This window comes from Amia ocellicauda, chromosome 10 (genome assembly GCF_036373705.1).
Source record: "Amia ocellicauda isolate fAmiCal2 chromosome 10, fAmiCal2.hap1, whole genome shotgun sequence".
In the NCBI taxonomy this organism is placed as follows: Eukaryota; Metazoa; Chordata; class Actinopteri; order Amiiformes; family Amiidae; genus Amia; species Amia ocellicauda.
In genome coordinates, this window is record NC_089859.1 from 38,859,675 (window position 1) to 38,887,411 (window position 27,737).

The following is a 27,737-nucleotide window of genomic DNA, read 5'->3' on the forward strand; positions in this document are numbered from 1 at the left end:
GACCTCTGAAGGTGTGCTGTGGTATCTGGCACCAAGACGTTAGCAGCAGATCCTTTAAGTCCTGTAAGTTGCGAGGTGGGGCCTTCATGGATCAGACTTGTTTGGCCAGCACATCCCACAGATGCTCGATTGGATTGAGATCTGGGGAATTTGGAGGCCAAGTCAACACCTTGAACTCGTGATTCATCAGACCAGGCCACCTTCTTCCATTGCTCCGTGGTCCAGTTCTGATGCTCACGTGCCCATTGTAGGTGCTTTCGGCAGTGGACAGGGGTCAGCATGGGCACCCTGACTGATCTAGGGCTATGCAGCCCCATACGCAACAAACGGCGATGCACTGTGTGTTCTGACACCTTTCTATCAGAACCAGTATTAACTTTTTCAGCAATTTGAGCTACAGTAGCTCGTCTGTTGGATCAGACCACATGAGCCTTGGCCGCCCATGACCCTGTCGCCGGTTTACCGCTTTTCCTTCCTTGGACTACTTTTGATAGGTACTGACCACTGCAGACCGGGAACACCCCACAAGAGCTGCAGTTTTGGAGATGCTCTGACCCAGTCGTCTTAGCCATCACAATTTGGCCCTTGTCAAAGTTGCTCAGATCCTTACGTTTGCCCATTTTTCCTGCTTCTAACACATCAACTTCGAGGACAAAATGTTCACTTGCTGCCTAATATATCCCACCCACTGATCATAATGTTATGGCTGATCGGTGTGTATATATATACACATACACACACACACACACACACACACATACAGACGTGCTCCAATTTGTTGGTACCCTTACAGCTCATTGAAATAATATACACACACACATATATATACAGATATGATGTGGGGGGCATTTTCCTGGCATGGTTTGGGACCACTTGTCCTCTTAGAGGGAAGGGTCACGGCAAATCATTACAAAGTTATTCTGAGTGATCACCTTTATCCTATAGTGAAACATTTCTATCCTGATGGGAGTGGTCTCTTCCAGGATGACAATGCCCCCATCCACAGTGCATGAGGTCTCACTGAATGGTTTGATGAGTATGAAAATTATGTGAATCATATGCTATGGCCTTCACAGTCACAAGATCTCAACCCAATGGAACACCTATGGGAGATTTTGGGCTGACGTGTTAGACAGCGCTCTCCACCACCATCAACACACCAAATGAGGGAATATCTTTTGGAAGAATGGTGTACCATCCCTCCAGTAGAGTCCAGAGACTCGTAGAATCTGTGCCAAGGTGCATTAAAGCTGTTGTGATGGCTCGTGGTGGCCCAACACCTTACTGAGACACTTTATGTTGATTTTTCCTTTGTCACCCTATGTATGTACAGTACATACAGAAAGTATTCACAGCGCTTCACTTTTTCCACATTTTGTTATGTTACAGCCTTATTCCAAAATTAATTAAATTAATTATTTTCCTCATAATTCTACAAACAATACCCCATTCAACGTGAAAGAAGTTTGTTTGAAATCTTTGCAAATGTATTAAAAATAAAAAACAAAAAAAGCACATAATTATTCACAGCCTTTGCTCAATACTTTGTTGAAGCACCTTTGGCACCAATTGCAGCCTCAAGTCTTTTTGAGTATGATGCTACAAGCTTGGCACGCCTATTTTTGGGCAGTTTCTCCCATTCGTCTTTGCAGGACCTCTCAAGCTCCATCAAGTTGGATGGGGAGCGTCGGTACACAGCCATTTTCAGATCTCTCCAGAGATGTTCAGTCAGGTTCAAGTCTGGGCCCTGGCTGGGCCACTCAAGGACATTCATAGAGTTGTCCTGTAGCCACTCCTTTGTTATCTTGGCTGTGTGCTTAGGAAGATGAACCTTCACCCCAGTCTGAGGTCCAGAGCGCTCTAGAGCAGGTTTTCATCAAGGATGTCTCTGTACATTGCTGCATTGATCTTTCCCTCGATCCTGACTATTCTCCCAGTTCCTGCCGCTGAAAAACATCCCCACAGCATGATGCTGCCACCACCATGCTTCACTGTAGGGATGGTATTGGCCAGGTGATGAGCGGTTTCCTCCAGACATGATGCTTGCCATTCAGGCCAAAGAGTTCAATCTTTGTTTCATGAGACCAGAGAATTTTGTTTCTCATGGTCTGAGAGTCCTTCAGGTGCCTTTTGGCAAACTCCAGGCGGGCTGTCACATGCCTTTTACTGAGGAGTGGCTTCCGTCTGGCCACTCTACCATACAGGCCTGATTGGTGGAGTGCTGCAGAGATGGTTGTTCTTCTGGAAGGTTCTCCTCTCTCCACAGAGACACGCTGGAGCTCTGTCAGAGTGACCATCGCGTTCTTGGTCACCTCCCTGACTAAGGCCCTTCTCCCCCGATCGCTCAGTTTGGCCGGGCGGCCAGCTCTATGATTATTATTATTATTATTATTATTTTTATTTCTTGGCAGACGCCCTTATCCAGGGTGACTTACAAAATAAGTGCAAAACAAAGTGCAAAAATACAGTTAAGTACAAGGCATCAATCATTACAAATTCAATTTAACTAAAACATAGTAATTCAAAATACATTTTACAAATTCCAATTTACAATTTACACAAGTACAGTAAGTGAGGTCCTATATCCTGGACGGTAAAGCTAAGTGCTGTCAAGATGTAGGGTCGGGTCACAGTCAAGGGCTACGGGAAAGGGAGCATGGAGGAAAACAATCAAAAGCGCAAGGAGCATAATAAAACTGAAGTGCTATCTAGCAGGGATAAAAGGACTAATATTACAAGTACTGTCGGAAAAGATGCGTCTTGAGTAAGCGCCGGAATGAGGTCAAGGACTCTGCCGCTTTGACTTCGGTGGGCAGGTCGTTCCACCATTTAGGGGCCAGGGGTGAGAAGTAGCGGGCTCTGGAGGAAGGAGAGTGGAGAGGAGGTAGAGTTAGTCTTCTGGCACTAGAAGAGCACAGTGGTCTGGAGGGGATGTATGGAGAGACGAGTGTCTGAAAGCAGCTTGGGGCTGTGTGGTCGAGACAACGGTAGGTGATGGTCAGTGTCTTGAACTGAATTCGTGCCGGTATCGGGAGCCAGTGGAGGGAGCAGAGCAGTGGGGTTAGCGTGTGCGAATCGTGGCAGAGAGAATACCAGACGAGCCGCAGAGTTCTGGATGAGCTGGAGAGGGCGGGTAGTAGTTGCAGGCAGGCCGGCCAGGAGGGAGTTGCAGTAGTCCAGGCGGGAGAGGACCAGTGACTGGACGAGCAGCTGAGTCGAGTAGTCGGTGAGGAAGGGACGGATCCGGCGTATGTTGCTCAGGAAAGAGTCCTGGTGGTTCCAAACTTCTTCCATTTACGGATGATGGAGGCCACTGTGCTCATTGGGACCTTCAATGCTGCAGAATGTTTTCTGTACCCTTCCCCAGATCTGTGCCTTGATACAATCCTGTCTCAGAGGTCTACAGACAATTCCTTGGACTTCATGGCTTGGTTTGTGCTCTGACATGCACTGTTAACTGTGGGACCTTATATAGACAGGTGTGTGCCTCTCCAAATCATGTCCAATCAACTGAATTTACCACAGGTGGACTTCAATCAAGTTGTAGAAACATCTCAAGGATGATCAGTGGAAACAGGATGCACCTGAGCTCAATATATTAGGCTGTGAATACTTATGTACATGTGTTTTTTTATTTTTTATTTTTAATACATTTGCAAAGATTTCAAACAAACTTCTTTCACGTTGTCATTATGGGGTATTGTTTGTAGAATTTTGAGGAAAATAATGAATTTAATCCATTTTGGAATAAGGCTGTAACATAACAAAATGTGGAAAAAGTGAAGCGCTGTGAATACTTTCCAGATGCACTGTATGTGTGTGCATTATATATATATATATATATATATATATAATTAGAGGAGAGGAGAGAATATGAATATAAAAAAAAAAAAAAAAATGTGGATCCGAGTTGGGGGTGTTTTCAAAATATATATACACTTACATACATACTTGACTGCAGCCCAGAGCAAATATGGAACTGAAAGTAATGCTGAGTAACAACAAAAGCAAGGCTTCCCTCCAGGCTTGTAGTCTTTACCCTGGCCCCATAAATCAGCAGTAGAGAGCTTCAAATAAATTATGTCAGTATGTAAAGACTCTGTAATGTAGCAGGGCTTTGTATTATATCATGAAAATACAATGCTGTACCAAACAATTATTCAGCTATCTAGTTCAAATTCAAATTCAAATGTATCTAGTATCAAATTCCATTGTTTACACACTTTTTTGTAGATTGCATAGGTGTTGCAAAGGTTTGGCTAGCACTGCTACAGAGCACACATGGAAAAATATTGAGTTGCAAATTATATTAACACATTCAAACTTGCAGATAATGCAAGGAATATTCCATAATTCAATAATTCAAACACCTGCCAATCTCAATCCATATTAGTCCAAGAGGGCTACAGCTAGTCAGTTTTTTAGATATGTTTAAATCAGGGGTAGTAGAAATAGTTTGATTTCCAATCCAAGTACAGGTATATGATTTTGATAGAATGGAATGGAATGGAACACCTTGACTACACTAGAGTTTATCAACAGCTTAAGACGCACAAAAGGGTTATGTTTTCTGATTTTGTGAAAGTTAGTAGTTTAATGTTATATATATATATATATATATATATATATATATATATATATATATATATATATACAGTGAGGGAAAAAAGTATTTGATCCACTGCTGATTTTGTACGTTTGCCCACTGATAAAGAAATGATCAGTCTATAATTTTAATGGTAGGTGTATTTTAACAGTGAGAGACAGAATAACAACAAAAAAATCCAGAAAAACGCATATCAAAAAAGTTATAAATTGATTTGCATGTTAATGAGGGAAATAAGTATTTGACCCCTTCGACTTAGTACTTGGTGGCAAAACCCTTGTTGGCAATCACAGAGGTCAGACGTTTCTTGTAGTTGGCCACCAGGTTTGCACACATCTCGAGGGATTTTGTCCCACTCCTCTTTGCAGATCCTCTCCAAGTCATTAAGGTTTCGAGGCTGACGTTTGGCAACTCGAACCTTCAGCTCCCTCCACAGATTTTCTATGAGATTAAGGTCTGGAGACTGGCTAGGCCACTCCAGGACCTTAATGTGCTTCTTCTTGAGCCACTCCTTTGTTGCCTTGGCTGTGTGTTTTGGGTCATTGTCATGCTGGAATACCCATCCACGACCCATTTTCAATGCCCTGGCTGAGGGAAGGAGGTTCTCACCCAAGATTTGACGGTACATGGCCCCGTCCATCGTCCCTTTGATGCGGTGCAGTTGTCCTGTCCCCTTAGCAGAAAAACACCCCCAAAGCATAATGTTTCCCCCTCCATGTTTGATGGTGGGGATGGTGTTCTTGGGGTCATTCCTCCTCCAAACATGGCGAGTTGAGTTGATGGCAAAGAGCTCGATTTTGGTCTCATCTGACCACAACACTTTCACCCAGTTCTCCTCTGAATCATTCAGATGTTCATTGGGCCTGTACATGAGCTTTCTTGAGCAGGGGGACCTTGCGGGTGCTGCAGGATTTCAGTCCTTCACGGCGTAGTGTGTTACCAATTGTTTTCTTGGTGAATATGGTCCCAGCTGCCTTGAGATCATTAACAAGATCCTCCCGTGTAGTTCTGGGCTGATTCCTCACCGTTCTCATGATCATTGAAACTCCACGAGGTGAGATCTTGCATGGAGCCCCAGACCGAGGGAGACTGACAGTTATTTTGTGTTTCTTCCATTTGCGAATAATTGCACCAACTGTTGTCACCTTCTCACCAAGCTGCTTGGCGATGGTCTTGTAGCCCATTCCAGCCTTGTGTAGGTCTACAATCTTGTCCCTGACATCCTTGGACAGCTCTTTGGTCTTGGCCATGGTGGAGAGTTTGGAATCTGATTGATTGATTGCTTCTGTGGACAGGTGTCTTTTACACAGGTAACGAGCTGAGATTAGGAGCACTCCCTTTAAGAGAGTGCTCCTAATCTCAGCTCGTTACCTGTGTAAAAGACACCTGGGAGCCAGAAATCTTGCTGACTGATGGGGGATCAAATTCTTATTTTCCTCATTAACATGCAAATCAATTTATAACTTTTTTGAAATGCATTTTTCTGGATTTTGTTGTTGTTATTCTGTCTCTCACTGTTAAAATACACCTACCATTAAAATTATAGACTGATCATTTCTTTGTCAGTGGGCAAACGTACAAAATCAGCAGGGGATCAAATACTTTTTTCTCTCACTGTATATATACTACCTGTCAAATGTTTTAGAAAACAACCTAAATTTTTCCAGTTTTTATTGACATTTACACAGTTTAATGTCTCAGTGTACTCTGAAATTAAAGGATAGAACAAATAAACAACAATTGGAGAGAAAAAATAAATTAATGAATTGTTTTAACAAAATTTAACCCCTTAAGCTGACAAACCGCTCTGTTACCCTTAAAAGGGCACCAAATCCGTGTGCTTCTATGTAATCCCATGTGAACTCTTCACTGTTGTGTTGTATGCCAAGTGTTTGGTATCCCATGAAAGCTAAGACTATCAGCTTTCTAACGATGTGAAGCATTCCCTGTTGTGATTTTTTTGTTTGTATACCCCCCACCCACACATTTACTATTCCCCCATTCTGAAATGGGGGATACTTGGTCTGAGTAGGAATACAAAATACAAATACAAAATCTCAGAAAATGTTGACAGTTATGAACCAGACAGTCTACTGATCAAAACAAGACCATCCACATTTTGGTAGAAGCAACACACACCCGTAGTGAGCTCAAAATGTCAAGATGGAAAACTCTGTTTACAGTGTGGCAAAAAAGATTTTACATAATTGGATCTGAACTTCTGTGTTTGATGCAACATAATATTTGTAAAGACATCCGATTGAAACTGAGTGATCTGTGACCGTCTGAATGAGATTCCCCCCCGGGCTCTGAATGAGGGTGGGCGACACAGATACTGTAAATCGGATCTGTTTGAGAATGAAACGCACTGGTAGCCAAGAAAATAAGCTTTCGAACAATGTGCGCATTGTAGGAATACAGTGTAACTTCTATGTACAGGAGCTGCATGTAACACTGCCAAATAATGCTTAAGAGGGTTTAGTAACACAGTATATAACTCTGAAATGTACATTTTTTTTCAATTTTTGGTAACCTAAACTTTTTTTTTTTTTTTTTTTACCTCTGGCAGTTGGGGGGTATTCTAAAACTTATGACCGATTGTGTGTGTGTGAGTGTGTATAAATATATAAATATATATAGAGGAAAAACCTGAATAAATTAGGGTGTGTGTGTGTGTGTGTATGCATGTTTATGTATGTTTACATGTATATATTTTCTTAATTTTTTTCCCTTATACAGCAAGACATTTTTTGTGTTAATTCCAGAATCCAGAATGTAAATGTAAAATAGAAGGAAGTGGGCCTTTTTAATTTCTCAATTGTAACAAGAGCTAGCTTTAATTAAACCACTGCATAATATTGCATTCATTCACCATGGACAGCTCATGTTATATTTTAGTTTCTATTCTACTTCAGTTTACATGCAGCAGTATCATATAAATGTCACAAATTAAACCAAGTTTAGATGGAAACTGTATTTGACTTCCTTATCCAATATCCATCTATTATACCATCACCGATGCAGTTTTACTGCAGATTATCAACTTTCAACCTGGGCTATGTATATAAAATTGTTAACTTAATTGACCCATTTTGCTTCTATCGTAGACATCACATAAAAGACGTGTACACTGTTCATATCCAGTTGATTTAAATTAATTTAAATTCATGTTCCCTACAGTAAATACCGGAGGAGACACCCCTTAAAAAGGGGCCATAGGGATGTTATATAATCTACTTTGTTAGCCAAGTGTTTATTTATGATTATATTACACACTCTGATTTGCTCTGATCAAAGAATCTGTACCATTATTTATCCTTGCAATTAATCTTTATGGATCACATATGTGATCATTGCTGTCCAAATATTGTCGATCTTTTTATTGAATAGTTTTTTACAGTATACATTACATTCTCCCTAGAACTATACTACAGGCAGACTAGGAATGATTTAAATTCATTAGGTCTGAAGAATGAAGGAAAAAGCTACTCATGAAGACATGGTGAGAATTTTACTGCCCACTGCTGTTGGTACAGAAACAATGAATGGTGCATAAATTTCACAGCTACTCTGTGTTCTTATTAGTGACAGGGTCATGCAGAAATGGGATTTTCATTCTCTTGCAGACAAATAAAGCTTTTTGCTCTTGTTTTTGTTTTACAACATATGTAAACACGTTTGCATTTGCCAGTATAAGCAATGCCACACAGTAATAATTACTGCTTCTGTAAGGGTATCCATGGTTACCATTTTAGTGTACTTACTGAATACATTTTTAACTAACCATGGCAGTGCAATGTGTGGCTGTAGTATTTTAATAGGTGAATCTAAATGCATGTAAACAACCAAATAATTTGAACCCAATATAATTACAATGCTGCATTCGAATGTAGTTAATGTTAATTCAGTGCTGTTTTTTGAGAGTGTAACCTAAAAAGCTAAGCAATGTCTATAGGACAAATTATTGTCACTACTGTATTTAAAAATAGTGTTTTTTGTTCTATGCTGAATCAAACAAATGTATTGAATTGTACCACTTACTTACTGCAGCAGAAAGACAATGACATTCATGTACAAATATTTTCTGTATTTACTTTGTACTCTTTTTCTCTTTTTTTATTCTATACATTATATAATCTGATTTACAAAAAAAGCAAAAACTGGAGAATTGTTATAATTGTAATTGTGTTTTATACTTTTTTGTTTGTTTGTTTGTTTTAGGAAGCTTCACTAGGATCTGGACCAGTCCAGAGTACATCTGATGCAGAATCAACAGATGACAATGAAGTGTTTGGTATGTATCACAGCGCGAAACAGTGTCTCAAAATGTTCCAACCGGGTTGGGCGGGGGGCTTTGACCAAAACCTTATAATAACTGGGACTTTGAATGTAAACAAAAATGTTAGGTTGCAAATGCAACCTGGATAAGGGCGTCTTTTAAGCAATACTAATAATAATAAAATGCATTGTCTTTCGAGTCATGGATGCTACCCAAAGTGGGGGAGGGGTTTCCTTCGTAAGGGAGACCATCAGCGGGGTTAAACCTCAAATCAAACCAATAGAAATAATGAGGGAAGGGAGGGGGGGGAGGGGGGGGATACAAGCCACTGGTCTGCTGTGCACTCTGATATACAAATGTGTAGTGTAAATTCGGTGAATTAGATTTTAAGTTATTAATGACATGTATGCAAACAAACTCATTTGTGAAATGAGGAGCATTCCAGCAACAAAACACACACGAGGGTTGCAAAACCCCCCAAAATAATCTGCGATTCAAGTTCAAGTCAACTAACTAACAAAGGACAATTGGCTAATATAAACAAAAAAGGCTGGAGAGAGTTAAAAAAACATGATAGAGATTAATAAAATTATGAAGTGGAGTCAGAGGAAGCCGCTGGGATCCGTTCTACTCGGAACAGCTCATGAACTACAAAAATAGATGGTCTTTATACAAGGTCTTTATACAGGCAGAGGAATGCTGCTTGACTGATAGTGTTCACTAGCCAATAGGAAGCTTTGTTATACAAAAATGCATTCACTTGGTCCCATGGTAATGACATAGGCCCCTCCCCTTTTGGGTAGTGTCCTCAAATCGAAAAATAACCAGAAGATACTGTGGCCCTTCAGTAAATTATTCGGAAGGGCTCTACTTGTGGGTAATGCCCAGTAATCAATTTTAATCCATTTGGACAAGATGAGGAATCACTGACTTTTGTGGAACTTAAGAACTGAAAAAGGATCTCGATATTTTAGAGAGAGCTTGGTGACCTATAAATAAAACTCATACCTTAATAATAGTATAAAGTACTGTTTTTTAAGTATCTCTTTGGTCAGGTATAGAAAAATATAAATGGCTAATTATCTTAAAACTTGATTGTTTCCATTAGTTTTCAGTTAAAGGTGAAAACTACACTCCAGTGACTTGAGTGAATAATACTATTAAAAAAAAAAAAAGTCAATTTGTGTGTAAAAGCAGATGATACCATAGTACTCACATTTGTTAATTGCATGATTTAGTTACCTGAAGTTCAAACACTATTCCTTCATCAACGTGTATTCAGTCAGGAGAAACTTCTGCAGGTTAAACATGGGCAGTGTCCTCAGGACTAGGCTGAAACTGAAGCCTCTGAAGAGAAAATGAGTGAGATTAGAGTAGTGCCAAAATTGAACAGGTGGGGGCATCATTGCCTGGAAATCCTTTCTGAGTGGGTGGCCTGCTATAGAAAGTGGAATGTTCTTATTTGCTTTTTTAGAGGTTTTTAGTGCTTAGACACAACAGTGGCTATAATATGCATTTGAAAGCAACATGGGATATATGTTTATATGTTACAGTGTTTAATTTGCAAGTAGCATTAAATAAAGGAATAGCCGTTATTACTTTCAGGGGGATTGTTCCTACTTCTTAAAATATTTTGGAAGTCTCTTCAAATTATGTTTTGTTCAATCAAACAGTAGAACTACACAAATATAAAATCAAACTACTATTAATACTATTAAATAACGTCAAATATCTCCATCATACACACATTCACAAACTCATCACTGGTGAAGGGACAGGCTGATTTTGTGATTATTTTTGCAATCCTATAACTTGCTATTGTCGAAGCCTCTGGTTCTTTGTTTCTTGTCAAACACACCCTGTTGACTGACTAGTTGTGTTTTCAGAGTCTCAGTCGTCTGCATTCTGATATCACTGTGTAGCAGGGCTGGTACTTAAGGATTTTTGGCACTAGCCAGCTGATGAGTACCCTGAAATTTTTAATAGCCAGACAAATATTACTAGCCCAAATATTTTCACCACATTGTGACAGAAGCTATGTAAAGTAAATAAATAAATTTGCATTTGTTAAAGAAAGATTTGTTTGTTTATTTATTTATTTATTTATTTATTTATTTATTTTAAAGCCTTCAATTTAAATTAGAGACGGCCTGGTTTTTGGTATAGAACCATGTGCTCTACAGGCAGAACACTACATAACATTCTCATCATATCATAGCCAATCGTTTTTGCTAAAATGCAAGGAATTTCCCGGTCCATTTTATTTCATCACAATCAGGTTTGAATGTTTTGGGTGGTACCAACATTTTGCTCCACAATACCAATACTTATTTTACTACCACTAGAAAGGAAACCTTAAGCAGAACAGTAATAAAACAAATTGAGTTCCTGGTAATTTTGAAATACTTTTACTAATATGAATATTGTGTACTATATTCCATTAAAACAAAGAATCATAACACGTTTGTAGGTTGCAAAATTAGGCTATTTTCTTATGCTGATAACGCATCAATTGAGAAAGCAAACTGCACAATTTGCAACTAAGAGAACTAACAAATAATTCCAAGTGCAAAATAATAGTCAGCAAATTCACAAATACAAAATGAGGGGTCTAGTCTCCATACTTTACACTCTCCATTTGAAAGCACTTAACAACTTACAAACAAGGGGGATTCATTTGTTTCTGCTGGATCAAGTAAAATAAATGCAATATATTCTTGCCGACTTTTGGGCATCATTCATGTCTTGATTGCTTGATTCATTTGTTTTGGAGGGGGTGTGTAGACCTCAAGGGAGGTGTGAGGGCAAAACCGTTAAGAACCCCTGGCGTAAACCTTCTTTAGAGCACTGCAAAAAGATAAATACATGAATTTACTGTTGCTATATAGGAGAAATAATGGTAATAATATATTTTCTTCTCCCTGTATTGTTTAAGATATTATATTAACTTTAAGACTGCATCAAGAAAAAAAAAATTGATTCATCTATATTAAAAACTGTATAAATAACTTAATATATTATCTCAAAATCCACAGCAGACCAAATTTTTCAAAGTAATACAATTATAAAAATAGACTATTAAAAGCAAAAACATCTAATAAAATTGTAAACATTTATTTTAACATTTAACATTTATTTAACTGTTGCACTCTTCACACATTAAGGGAAAAATTAAGGTAATGAGGTAAAGGCTCAGTAATGTACATCTGTAAGCAGTAAACAGATATTTCACAAGCTGTGATGTCAGAGTTATGTTATAAGTTTTCCTATTACTTTACTTACAAAGTTCAGTTCAATAATTTACTTGACTATGAATAACAAAAAACAACTGCAGTCCATGATTTGCCATGAAGTACTGGTTTTATATATCAAGTAAATGTTTCTACAGGTAGCTCTGTGGGTACCTTCATGAAACAGCTCAGTTAATTTCTGATATCATCTGGTTACTAGAAACCAAATTATAGGACTGCAAGTCTCCTCATAGTTTTAACATTTTTTTGTTTACTTAGGACAATATGGCCAGAATTAAAATGTAGATATAGCCCATGTTTCCCAAATCTTGTCCTTGACACATACTGTCTGCTAATTTGGCTTCTAGAAATGTGCTAACTGAACTGAATGTAGTGAAGGATTATCGCTTTATTGTTTCTTATATATTGAAATTGAAGTTATGTTGCCTCAAGCATGGTGAATACTTGAAATAATATGGAATACATGTTTGTTGATTGCATCAGAACTTCAGAGGGATTATCATTCTTGTACCAGCACTGGGAATCTAAATGAAGACCAAAGACATTTTCTTCCATTAAAGTGATTTAAAAGCTGGATTGCTTTTAGTGTGTACTTCTACCAGGTACACAGAGAGCATGGCAGGAGTTGTCTATTCTGTCTGAGAAACATTCATTTTGTGGTATCACCTTGCCATGCATCACCAGAGCATGACAACAACTGTGATGGAATCACTGAAACTGAAGAAAAAACATGTATTGTTTTAAAGGAATGTATTGAGATGAACATCATGACATCTCACCGTGTTACAGTTACAAAAATGCGGTCTGTGGTGTACTCTGGAATGCCTTGTAAAAAGTGATTCATACTGCCATCTAGCACATTTTTAATAACTTAGTGAAGAACTCTTGGATTTTGGGATTCATGTTTCACTGGAGAACGATACAGAAAGTGTAGTCACTGGTCCATTATGTAGCACTCCTTTAATTGCCCACTAAGATTAAATCTGGACCAATAACCTTGCCCACAAGGTACAGTAATACAGCCAAGTTCCATACAAGTGAATATTTGGCCAATTGAAAGCTGGGGCCTTTGGTATGATGTTGAAAAGTCCCTTAAAATATTTTATGGACATACATTTGGAAGCTGTTTATATGTATATATATATATATATATATATATATATATATATATATATATATATATATATATATATATATATATATATATATATGTGTGTATATATGTATATATATATGTGTATATACACTCACCTAAAGGATTATTAGGAACACCTGTTCAATTTCTCATTAATGCAATTAGCTAATCAACCAATCACATGGCAGTTGCTTCAATGCATTTAGGGGTGTGGTCCTGGTCAAGACAATCTCCTGAACTCCAAACTGAATGTCTGAATGGGAAAGAAAGGTGATTTAAGCAATTTTGAGCGTGGCATGGTTGTTGGTGCCAGACGGGCCGGTCTGAGTATTTCACAATCTGCTCAGTTACTGGGATTTTCACGCACAACCATTTCTAGGGTTTACAAAGAATGGTGTGAAAAGGGAAAAACATCCAGTATGCGGCAGTCCTGTGGGCGAAAATGCCTTGTTGATGCTAGAGGTCAGAGGAGAATGGGCCGACTGATTCAAGCTGATAGAAGAGCAACTTTGACTGAAATAACCACTCGTTACAACCGAGGTATGCAGCAAAGCATTTGTGAAGCCACAACACGTACAACCTTGAGGCGGATGGGCTACAACAGCAGAAGACCCCACCGGGTACCACTCATCTCCACTACAAATAGGAAAAAGAGGCTACAATTTGCACAAGCTCACCAAAATTGGACAGTTGAAGACTGGAAAAATGTTGCCTGGTCTGATGAGTCTCGATTTCTGTTGAGACATTCAGATGGTAGAGTCAGAATTTGGCGTAAACAGAATGAGAACATGGATCCATCATGCCTTGTTACTACTGTGCAGGCTGGTGGTGGTGGTGTAATGGTGTGGGGGATGTTTTCTTGGCACACTTTAGGCCCCTTAGTGCCAATTGGGCATCGTTTAAATGCCACGGCCTACCTGAGCATTGTTTCTGACCATGTCCATCCCTTTATGACCACCATGTACCCATCCTCTGATGGCTACTTCCAGCAGGATAATGCACCATGTCACAAAGGTCGAATCATTTCAAATTGGTTTCTTGAACATGACAATGAGTTCACTGTACTAAACTGGCCCCCACAGTCACCAGATCTCAACCCAATAGAGCATCTTTGGGATGTGGTGGAACGGGAGCTTCGTGCCCTGGAAGTGCATCCCACAAATCTCCATCAACTGCAAGATGCTATCCTATCGATATGGGCCAACATTTCTAAAGAATGCTTTCAGCACCTTGTTGAATCAATGCCACGTAGAATTAAGGCAGTTCTGAAGGCGAAAGGGGGTCAAACACAGTATTAGTATGGTGTGCCTAATAATCCTTTAGGTGAGTGTATGTGTATATATGTATATATATATATATATGTGTATATATGTATATGTATATGTATATATATATGTGTATATATATTTATGTATATATGTATGTATGTATGTATATACACTCACCTAAAGCATTATTAGGAACACCTGTTCAATTTCTCATTAATGCAATTATCTAACCAACCAATCACATAGCAGTTGCTTCAATGCATTTAGGGGTGTGGTCCTGGTCAAGACAATCTCCTGAACTCCAAACTGAATGTCTGAATGGGAAAGAAAGGTGATTTAAGCAATTTTGAGCGTGGCATGGTTGTTGGTGCCAGACGGGCCGGTCTGAGTATTTCACAATCTGCTCAGTTACTGGGATTTTCACGCACAACCATTTCTAGGGTTTACAAAGAATGGTGTGAAAAGGGAAAAACATCCAGTATGCGGCAGTCCTGTGGGCTAAAATGCCTTGTTGATGCTAGAGGTCAGAGGAGAATGGGCCGACTGATTCAAGCTGATAGAAGAGCAACTTTGACTGAAATAACCACTCGTTACAACCGAGGTATGCAGCAAAGCATTTGTGAAGCCACAACACGTACAACCTTGAGGCGGATGGGCTACAACAGCAGAAGACCCCACCGGGTACCACTCATCTCCACTACAAATAGGAAAAAGAGGCTACAATTTGCACAAGCTCACCAAAATTGGACAGTTGAAGACTGGAAAAATGTTGCCTGGTCTGATTAGTCTCGATTTCTGTTGAGACATTCAGATGGTAGAGTCAGAATTTGGCGTAAACAGAATGAGAACATGGATCCATCATGCCTTGTTACCACTGTGCAGGCTGGTGGTGGTGGTGTAATGGTGTGGGGGATGTTTTCTTGGCACACTTTAGGCCCCTTACTGCCAATTGGGCATCGTTTAAATGCCACGGCCTACCTGAGCATTGTTTCTGACCATGTCCATCCCTTTATGACCACCATGTACCCATCCTCTGATGGCTACTTCCAGCAGGATAATGCACCATGTCACAAAGGTCGAATCATTTCAAATTGGTTTCTTGAACATGACAATGAGTTCACTGTACTAAACTGGCCCCCACAGTCACCAGATCTCAACCCAATAGAGCATCTTTGGGATGTGGTGGAACGGGAGCTTCGTGCCCTGGATGTGCATCCCACAAATCTCCATCAACTGCAAGATGCTATCCTATCAATATGGGCCAACATTTCTAAAGAATTCTTTCAGCACCTTGTTGAATCAATGCCACGTAGAATTAAGGCAGTTCTGAAGGCGAAAGGGGGTCAAACACAGTATTAGTATGGTGTTCCTAATAATCCTTTAGGTGAGTGTATATATGTATATATGTATGTATATGTATGTATATGTATATGTATATATATATATGTATGTATATGTATGTATATGTATATATATGTATGTATATGTATGTATATGTATATATATATATGTATGTATATGTATGTATATGTATGTATATATATATATGTATGTATATGTATGTATATGTGTATATATATATATATGTATGTTTTGTTTTGTTTTGTGTTGTTACTTTCTTTTTAATTTTTTAATTTTGTTTTTGTAAATAGTGAATCCAAATGGTTCCACTGTTGTCAACACAATATTCAAGGGGAGGGGCAGTTATACAAGGCACGAGTTTTATTTTTGCTGTGAACTTTAAGCAGCAGTTTTGGGGAAACCTTCATCCAGCAGATGATTGATAATAGTTGACAATAATAATGGAGTTTCATGCTGATTGATCACCAACTGTTTTCCCCTGCCCCCAAAAAATTAAAATAAAAAAATAAAAAATCTGTGTGGTATCTGGGAGGCAATTGCAATACCCAGTTCCTTGCACCAAGCTGTAGAGATTTAAGATGCACATGCTAAAATGACAGAAAGTGCACATTTAATCATAATATAAATGACCATGTTATACTTACAGTGACTGTTCTTATTTTAGATCTATATTCTGCATTTATTTTGTAAAATGTATTTTTTTTGTTATCTGTATAGAGTAGTAAATAACACTTTGTGTTTCAGTTCAATACAGGTTTACAGATTACACACTTCAAATATAAGTATATTTTTATGTAGGTGCCTCTTAATAGCGATTTATCTCTCATCAGTTGCAATGTGAATTGCAAAGAAACACTGGCCTAGTTTATTTTGCTTCATAGTGGCAGCAAAATTAATACTTATTAAAGTACATAAAATAATTTAAAAATAACTTTGGGAAAGTATAGTAAATGTTAAAAGTTAAAGGTTTGAAGTTCATTTTTAATAATGTATGATGTGCTTGCTCATCATAATGGTATCAAATGCTGTTTTTTTTTCTTCTTTTAGAGCTGGCCAAAAGCTTTTTAATTAGAATGGATTGGAAAACCTAAAACATATTTTATTGTATATCAGACTTCAAGCCCTTCAAGTATCTTAAGTCCTGTCAAAAAGGTTGTTTCTAATTCCAAAGTTTATCTGCAACAAAGCTTAAGTGTATCAACTGTAAGCTGATAACCTTGTTGGAAATGTGCTTTAAAGCATTCATTAGAGTACACAGGTTAGACTCTTTTCAGAACCAAATATACATTGTGAGTTTAAATACACAAATTACAAAAAAACAACATATTGCTTTGCCTTTTTATCCTTTGCTTGTGGACTCCCATATTTCCCCTATTTTGTTTGATTCATAAAACATAGTTACAAAGCAGTGCTGGAAAAAAAATAATTGGGATAGAGTAATTTCAAGTTATCACTCTTGACACTGGGCAACCATTTGAAAAAGGCCTATTGCACCATGTGTCATTAAATGTCACAACTGATCAGAGAAAGAACAGCCATATCCATGTTTCCTTCCTGTGACTTTTGGAAAGCAGACTGTTATCTGTTTGTTCTCTCTCCCAGTTCCATATGAAAACTGTTAGCTCAGACCAGGGCTCATTTTGAGTTGCTGATACCTCTGATAACTGGATACCTTGTCACGCCGAATGGAGGGCATACTAGTTCTGGATATGGCGCTTTGATAGGCTACGAGATCAGATAATAAATCCCTGGGGTTTTCTCCACCAAACCAAAAGCTCCTGTAATGAGGCCTTTACTTGGTAGAGTTGACCATTGGGACTTCCAGTCTTTAATATGGAGTATAAAAATAAAGCAGAGTGTTGAAGTCAGGCTTAAAATTGAGAAGGAATGTCCTCGGTAGTTGACTTAAGTCTTGTCAAATTATAAATATGTATTAACAGTGTGGCTGTGAAAATTAAAATTGTAGTCTAATATAACCTTTTTACCAAAACTAAAGAACAAAAGTCACAGCGAACTATCTTCAAATCATAATGGGTATATGAGTCATAACCTTTTCAAACTGAACTTTCCATTAACTGCGTTTGCTACTTTGTACATGTTCTTAGGTTTAATGATGTAGTGGATTGGGACAGACATTGATATTTTAAATCATATTTCTATTTTGTGTTATGCCCTTTGTCTTTTGTTCTCTCTTCTCCCTCTATCCCTTTATTTATTCTTTATCTAATTACTAATGCCATTGAAAATATTTTTATAAGGTCACATTACAAAATGATTGATAGTGTGGGAGACTATTTCAAAATATATTCCAGCACTGTCTCCTGTTCTGCAAAGTTAGACGATAATAAAACTATTAAATTTCAATGTTGACTTTTCTCCAGGACTCCAAATACATAATTTCGTAATAAAAATTAAAAAAAAACAGTTTGTGTCATCAGGTTATCACCCCATAGAATGCGGTCTTAAACATAACATTTTAATGAATAATGTATTCATTATAATGCTGTTAACTGGTTAGGTTCTTATATCTCAGAATGTGTCAGTGAATATAGATTATCTTATTGATAATTGTTACAATCTGCTCTGCTGCTCGCAACGGCGTGAGGAAAAACAAACGAACGGGCTGTACGATCTAAACACATACATAAACACGCAGGTTATCTGACCTCAAAAAACAAGGCGTCACCACAGAACATGGCCATTCTTATTTCCAATAGTTTCCAACAGTTAGACTAATGAAAATAAAATCCAATCAAACGAAAAAAAGACAGCCTCCTAGTCTTAACATGGCTACAGCCAGAAGAACAGCATCGTGGAGAAAAAGCACAGCATCCACAGTGGAGGTTTCAGTCCAGTCCTGTTTCTTCTGTATCTTCCAGCTGTGCTGATGATGCTGCTGCTGCCGCTGGCGGGGACACTAACACCGTGCGAGCCGGTCTGCGCTGGCGCGTAGCATGCTCTCGTGTTGTGCATGGGAAACCTGTGTGTGCGTGAGCAGACTGTGTCATGCGTGTCAGTGTGACAGGTTATAAAACATCTTTCTATGTTTGTTTTACCATCATCGACTTCTCATAGTTTCTTTTAATTAATTAATGTCTAAAATGTGAAAAGGAGGAGGAGCCTAAAACAGGCCCGATGCCCGGCCCGCGTGTGAATTATTACGTGAAAATTGGCCCGAAGCCCGGCCCGAGGGTCGTAAATAAGTCGGGGCCCATCGGGCTCGGGCTGAAATGTAGGGCTCTAATGAAAAGTACAATAAATCTACAGGCAATAGTTAATGTTAACCTCTGATGGTTTACCAGTGAAATATGTCTTCATAAAAGTTTTAATTCCCCTAATTTTTACATTATCTAGTTTAACTTTCACTCATATTGAACATGGCAAAGTATCATATAATGCAGTTGTAGTAAAGCAACTGCTGTTTTCTGTAGTGAGTTCCAAGATGTAGGGCAATTATTTTGTATGAATTCCACCCTCAGTGGTCAAAAAGGTATCACTGAAAAAATTAAAAATAAATCACAGTAGGAAGCAATAAATCATATTTTACATATTGAGCCAAATTCCCAGATAAATACAAAAATCAGCTGGTTGGTTAAATGCATGTTAGCCAGGTGGATTTGGCTAACCTTATTCTGTATCCGTAGTCACCAGATCTCAACCCAATTGACAGGGTTCGTACGGGTGGTTGAAATCCTTGAAAATGCTTGAATTTTAAGGTGGTATTTTCAAGGTTGTGAAAGTGCTTGAATTTTTAATAAAGTGCTTGAAAGTGCTGGAATTTTCTGAATATATATTTTTAAAATGTGCTAATCACTGTCATAATAAATCAGCAGTCTGATTAAATGAATTAACTTCGGGATATCACTACAGTGGTTGGAGAGCCAGTTGATTGCTTTATGCTGCGGCCAGTATGACTCCTGTTGGATGTGCCGGTGTGTTTAATGCGCTGCGAGTGTGAGCCGCTGAGACAGCGGGCATCAGTGCCCAGTGAGGCAAATATGCCGCAATGCTGCCGTTTAAAGAGAGGTGGCTCGATACAATTAAATATACATTATACACTATGGTTAAAAAAAGCTCCACATTTGCAGGCAGCATTGTAAGGTTTGCAAGAAAAAGATTCAAGATTTCACTCTGTCGAGTTATGCCAAAAGTAAACAGCAGGGAATTTTCCATAATTTCTAGACTTGAATGGCCAATGTAGGCACGTGTTTGACGGTTTGCTGACACTTCCTCTTTCTGTGCACATCCATGTATCTGCATATCTGCGTCATGTGTGCGCTTGCGCGGTCGAGTGTGAGTTTTTAATTTCTTAAATTTTATTAAGACTTAAAAAATTGTGTATAGGTTTTCTTCAAGTATATAATATAATAATTGTGCTTGTGTATTTAAATAATCAATGTAAATTAGACAAAATAAACATAAAAGTACTAGAATACGACAGAATAAGCCTTTATTTTTCAGACATGCACAGCAATAAGCACAACCGCAACCAAGAGACAAAATAATAATAACAACTGTTGCATATGGGTATTCAATTGATCATTGTACACTAAATATAGTCAATAAACATTGATTTAATTAGAATTAAATTACTAGAAAGATAGATCGACAGAATATGCTTTTTCAGACTAGCAAAGCAATAAGCATACCGGTAGAATAACCGCAACAAAAAGAGAAAGAGACACTGATACTTTCATAGGGGAGGAGTGTCATTCAGCACTGGCACAGGGCAAAAACAAACTAAACAGTTTCTAAAATTAGGTCATCGCTTAACCCTAGCAAAAACAAAATAATGTGTCCAGTACAAGGTATTTACTATATATATATATATATATATATATATATATATATATATATATGTATATGTATATATATATATATATATATATATATATGTGTATATGTATATATATATATATATATATATGTGTATATGTATATATATATGTATGTATATATGTATATGTATATATGTGTATATATATATATATGTATATGTATATGTATATATATATATATATATATATACACACACACTCACCTAAAGGATTATTAGGAACACCTGTTCAATTTCTCATTAATGCAATTATCTAACCAACCAATCACATGGCAGTTGCTTCAATGCATTTAGGGGTGTGGTCCTGGTCAAGACAATCTCCTGAACTCCAAACTGAATGTCTGAATGGGAAAGAAAGGTGATTTAAGCAATTTTGAGCGTGGCATGGTTGTTGGTGCCAGACGGGCCGGTCTGAGTATTTCACAATCTGCTCAGTTACTGGGATTTTCACGCACAACCATTTCTAGGGTTTACAAAGAATGGTGTGAAAAGGGAAAAACATCCAGTATGCGGCAGTCCTGTGGGCGAAAATGCCTTGTTGATGCTAGAGGTCAGAGGAGAATGGGCCGACTGATTCAAGCTGATAGAAGAGCAACTTTGACTGAAATAATTACAACCGAGGTATGCAGCAAAGCATTTGTGAAGCCACAACACATACAACCTTGAGGCGGATGGGCTACAACAGCAGAAGACCCCACCGGGTACCACTCATCTCCACTACAAATAGGAAAAAGAGGCTACAATTTGCACAAGCTCACCAAAACTGGACAGTTGAAGACTGGAAAAATGTTGCCTGGTCTGATGAGTCTCGATTTCTGTTGAGACATTCAGATGGTAGAGTCAGAATTTGGCGTAAACAGAATGAGAACATGGATCCATCATGCCTTGTTACCACTGTGCAGGCTGGTGGTGGTGGTGTAATGGTGTGGGGGATGTTTTCTTGGCACACTTTGGGCCCCTTAGTGCCAATTGGGCATCATTTAAATGCCACGGCCTACCTGAGCATTGTTTCTGACCATGTCCATCCCTTTATGACCACCATGTACCCATCCTCTGATGGCTACTTCCAGCAGGATAATGCACCATGTCACAAAGGTCGAATCATTTCAAATTGGTTTCTTGAACATGACAATGAGTTCACTGTACTAAACTGGCCCCCACAGTCACCAGATCTCAACCCAATAGAGCATCTTTGGGATGTGGTGGAACGGGAGCTTCGTGCCCTGGATGTGCATCCCACAAATCTCCATCAACTGCAAGATGCTATCCTATCAATATGGGCCAACATTTCTAAAGAATGCTTTCAGCACCTTGTTGAATCAATGCCACGTAGAATTAAGGCAGTTCTGAAGGCGAAAGGGGGTCAAACATAGTATTAGTATGGTGTTCCTAATAATCCTTTAGGTGAGTGTGTATATATATATATATATGTATATATATATATATGTATATGTATATATGTATATATATATATATGTATATATATATATGTATATATATATATGTATATATATATATATATATATATATATATATATATATATATATATATATATATATATATTACCAGTATGTGCACATGTTGATGGTTTCGTATTTGTATTCAATTATTATAATGTGTAATTCCATTTAAAAACATAAAAAAGCAGAGACCAGCAGATACTAATGCAAAGTATTTATAGCTGAGGGACATTCCATAACATAAAGACCGTCACCGTTTACTAGGTTAAGGATATAGGAACTTATACTTGGTTGTTTTGAAGAGACAACATGATGATGTTTTGACAATGTCCACCAAAGCGTTTTTTCCTGAGGTCGGCGTATTTTTTCAATTGTTTGCAATGGCAGCGCCGCGTTTTTAAAATGTCCTTTTCACGCTGAGCGCTGAGCGTTTTTTTCTGGTCGCCGAGAGTTTATAAATGTTCAACTTTGGGTAAAACGCAGGCCTCGTCAGTGTCACTTTTTAGCCCCTGTGTCCACCAAAGCGTTTTTTCCTGAGGTCGGCGTGTTTTCTCAGTTGTTTTTAAAGCGCCGGCAGCGTGGCGTGGCGCTGAGCGTCTTTTTCACGCTGAGCGCTGCGCGTTTTTTTCTGGTCGTCTGTCCTCTCTTTCTACGCGCTTCAGCCTTCCCTCTACCTTGTGTCGACATTGTACAGTCAGTATTTGTTAGCAACACAAACTATCTGCGACATTAGGTACTTCAACACATGACTGCCGCGGATATTCCGTATCATTGCACTGAAACAGCGCTGCGCCTCCAGAGCTCTGAAGCCTCGCAGCCGGCGCTTTCAGACGCTTTCATTTTCAGCTGCGGAAAACGCTTTGGTGGACACAGGGCCAAATTAGTGAGCATACTGAATATACATGGATTGACTGGTAGAACTTTGTTATGCTTGTTGAATGTACATGGACGTTCAATAAACAAAAGTATTGATGTAGTTTTTAATTTTTGCATATTTAAAACAATTGTCACTAAAGCTTTAATTCAAACTGAAGTTACTGTGTACTGGTGTTCACTAATTTTGACTGATTGCAAGATTGATTTATATTGATTTAATATCAACCTGATTTAAGCCAGGTAACAACACAATGCCAAGTGTACATGAAGGCTCTCATGAAACATTTTTGGTGTTACAGCATAATAACATCTAATAGTGTGGTGAAATGATAATTTAATGTGTCTAGTTCAGTGCAGAAGAGTGTGCATTTTAGATGAGAAGGTTTAGTTTACCAAGGCTGCGAGGTGCTGGAAAAGATTTGACCGTGCACCTTGAAGTGCTTGAAAAGTGCTTGAATTTGACTTTTGAAAAGTTGTATGAACCCTGAATTGAACACTTTTGGGAGATTTAGGACCGACATGTTAGACAGCGCTCTCCACCACCATCATCAAAACACCAAATGAGGGAATATATTTTGGAAGAATGGTGTTCATCCCTCCAGCAGAGATCCAGAGACTCATAGAATCTGTGCCAAGAGCATTGAAGCTGTTCTGGTGGCTCGCGGTGGCCCAACACCTTACTGAGACACTTTGTTGTTTTTTTCCTTTAATTTGTCACCTGTCTGTTATCTCCTAGTTTAGCTCTCATAAAATTGCACATTATAGTGTGTGTGTGTTTGTGTGTGTGTATAGATATATCTATCTATCTTCTAATTAGCTGTTGTTTTTTTCCAATCATTCATACTGTAATGACAAATGTAATGGCTACAGTTCATAGGTCCCAATCTAATCTTTTCTCCTTATTCTATGTATAATCATTGTAAAGTACCTTGAGAGAATCACTTCTAAAAGGCAATATATAATATAGGTAATTATTGTGTTATCTGTCCCTTTATACTGATATTGGTCATATTTGATAAAGAGACCCTCTGTAATTTGGAGCAAATTGATGTTGTCTTTGACACAAACAAAGTATTTTTAACAACTTTTTTTTTCCATCCCTTTTATCATTTTTTTTCTTCATTTGCCACTGTTTTGCTATTAGGTTAGTGACAATATTTGTAAGAGTAATATTACAACCTAGTTCAGTTTCACCACCATCTTTACATATATCTAAATCTCTAAGATACTCTAAATATATCTGTCTGTCTAATAGGTCTTTAATTTCCTACTGGTTCTGTAAATATGCTTATTTTTCATTTTAGGTTTCTGTTATTTCAAACCTCTTTCACATCCATAAGAGTGATAAACTAACTCTTTCCATTTCTAGTTTTCATTTAAATTAATCAATATGAATGCATTCCACCTTTCTAGGCATTTAATCTATTCCACATACACATATTGCATGGAATAAGTGTTAAAATGACTACAAAATGTTGAAAACTAGGCATCTCCTACCTAAAATTACAGTTTAAAAATGACAGAAGTGCAGGAGTAAAATTATACACTTAATATAAAATGCAAAACATACATCCTAGTTCAAATAGATAACAAGTGTGGCAGTGAAGTCCTAGGTATGGGCTAAAGGGAATGGGGATATAGGGGTAATCACAAATAATCAACAGGAGTGATGGCAATGTATGAGTAAGCAACACAATTAAACATAGTTATCTAAAATGCAAACTTTCAGGATTACTCAGGAGAATATGCTGCTAATTGTCTAATAAGTCTTGAAAAGACAATTTTTCCATACATTTCATAAAATTGGAGTGATCCAACTGTAAATGTATGAAATCTTACACAAATAGTATGCTAATCCAAACAAAGATATGACCAGAAGCTTGGTATTCTAACTGTCTGAATTTGAGGCTTTCATTTTGAAAGGCCAGGGATTAGTATGGAATCCATTTGCATCTGCATCTAATTTATTAATGCTCAACACTATAACTAGTTTACCCCCCAAACACAAAGACAAATCAAGAAGAAAATTAAATCATACAAATTTGGCCTTTGATTCATTCATTAATTATTCTATGAAAATAGTATATATAATATGTATATGATATATACACACATATCTTGCATATATATGCTATACTGATAAGTGTGTGTAAAAATAAGCATTTACCTCCTCTTACTGTCCTAAAGAGCTGATGCCTTGCATTGATTTTTGTGGCAGTATCTACCACTAGCTGGTACAGGCTCTGGTACTGTTCAAGCATATTGCTAGAGTTGCAGCTCAAAAGCAGATATTGTTGAAGGGACCATCTATCACTGCTGCTGTTTTCAACGGTTTGACACCATTGTTCTGGGCACTGTACTGCCCTGGTCATTCCCAGCACAGCAGGTTTTCAGGCATTTAATGAATATAAGCTGTTATCCTCACACATTCTCCATCCAGACCTCTTAAAGTGATCATATCACTTTGCTAGAACCCATGCTTGTAGCAGACTACAGACTACAAGGAAGCATACAATATGTTTTGTAGAATATATCCTGATACCATAAAGAAACGCCTTCCTCAAATCAAATTTAAAAATGGCATCTTTGAACTGAAATTTACGTTTGCTATAATATTAATAATCTTGAATTTACTTACAGATTTTACGTAATAAAAAAATGGAATTAGCTGTTTGGAAAGACAAACGTTTATTAATACCTGTCCAGAAAACAATAGAGGAGTTTAAGAAATAAATGCCGCCCATATGACTTTTAAAAAACAGAGGACATGGAAAATATAAGATTAAGAGAACTGAAGAGCATCCTAAGCATTTGGCATGCAGTGAATGTATGAACAGTTGGTGCAAGGCTAGGATGCAAAATTGATGTACAAACCCATTTTTAGGATAGATTAAATAATTAAATAAATAAACAAATGAATAGGCCTTAATGGCTCCAAATGGCACATTTCACGTAGTAGAGTGTGTCATGGGCCATCAAATAAAATGTATTTTAGTGTGAAATGTCTTATAGTTATTATAATTTTTGATCAAATTGGGCTTATACCCACAACAACATATGAATATGTTGATTTTCAGAATTACTATGTAAAGTAATTGGCGTTCAGATTATTCTGTCCATTAATGTCGTACTGATTTGCAACATTTCATAATGTATTTATTGGGGGGTTGGGTTGGGGAAAAGCACCTAAACATTTCCTTAATGTCTATTTAGTATAATCAGAGGTTTGACTAAAACATAGGTCAGCTTTTGATATATGTCAATGCCATAATTTGAGATGTTAAGAATTCTCTATTGTCACATCCAGATACCGCCTAGAAATCCATGTAAACATACTTACAGTGTGTACCGTAGAACCTCGTAACGTAACGCACTCACCACGGATTTAATGTGTATTCTGATTAATTCATTTTGTAATCGAAGTTCAGACATATAAGTACAGAGTTTCAATAATGCATGCATCTCTCTCTCTGTCTATCTATCTATATATATGGGAGTGAAGGGGAATTTTAAGAGATGAACACTGCATCGAATGACACTCCTCAAAGCAGCTGTAGCGAAAACATACAGGGCCTATCATTTCTTTTATGAATATTTATAAAAAAATAGGTAAAACATGGAGATGTCTGGATGATACTGCAATACTATTATAGGCATATATGGTTGCCTAACTGGCAAGCCAGTACACATCCAAGTGTATGACATTTGTGCACTACACACTGGGTGGATTAAATGGGAGAAAAAAAACCTGCGCTAAAGACAAATTTCAAACTTGCACAATATAACGGATATATTTAGGATTGGAAGAAAATATAATCTTAGTAAAAGCAATTAACTATCTGAACAGTTATTTATTGGGTAGCCTACATCACTGTTCCGTTCCAAATGATAATAAAAAATCCCATTACAATAGGCATTTACTTCACAATACTGTGTCCATGGCTGGGATTAAATCAAAACTTTGACACACGCAATAGAAAATTACACATTTGTACACAGTTGCAGCTTATTTTTTAGATACTAGTTTCTTCTTGGAAGTCCTATATCAGAACTTTTACTAATTTCATAACAGAAAACAATGTGATTTGTTTAAAAAAAAAAAAAAACTCGAACATACTCTCTCACGGAGTAATGATTGCAAATACGATTTTATAGCTTGATGGATTTCTGATGAGATATTTTGATTCATAGTGCATATTTTGTAATGAGGGGAAAAAATGTCAGATCGAGGTGAGAGACAGTAGCTGTGTCCGAAACCGCCCCCTATCCACTACATAGTGCACTATTTAGGGTGTCAGCCATTTTGTAGTGGTGTCCGAATTCATTCCCTACATCTCGTTCCCTACATTTGTTCACTCATTCGTACCCACAATGCAATCTGATTGAGGGTACATACGATGTACACTCTCTGACCCCTATTTCCCATAATCCAACGCAGATTGCAATTGGATTGCATATTGTGTATGCAAACACTGGAAAGAAACAGTTCTATTATCTTTTTATGAAAAATAAAATATACATAAACATGACAAGTTGAATTATTTTCTCTATCATTTATGTAATAATCATACCAAATGAACAGTTCTGAAAAGATTAATTGTATTATTCATTTTTTTATGAATGCAAAAATAAAACCCAGAATGCCAGGGGTATGCACAGTAA

General features: G+C 37.6%; 1 protein-coding gene across 1 annotated transcript in view; it reads left to right on the forward strand.

Moving 5' to 3' along the window:
• The window catches only part of LOC136760585 (myelin basic protein), a 134,010-nt gene that overhangs the window by 58,669 nt on the left and 47,604 nt on the right, over positions 1-27,737 (forward strand). The window contains 1 exon segment of the mRNA XM_066716061.1: positions 8,828-8,900. Within this exon segment, the coding sequence (XP_066572158.1) occupies positions 8,828-8,900 (73 nt within the window).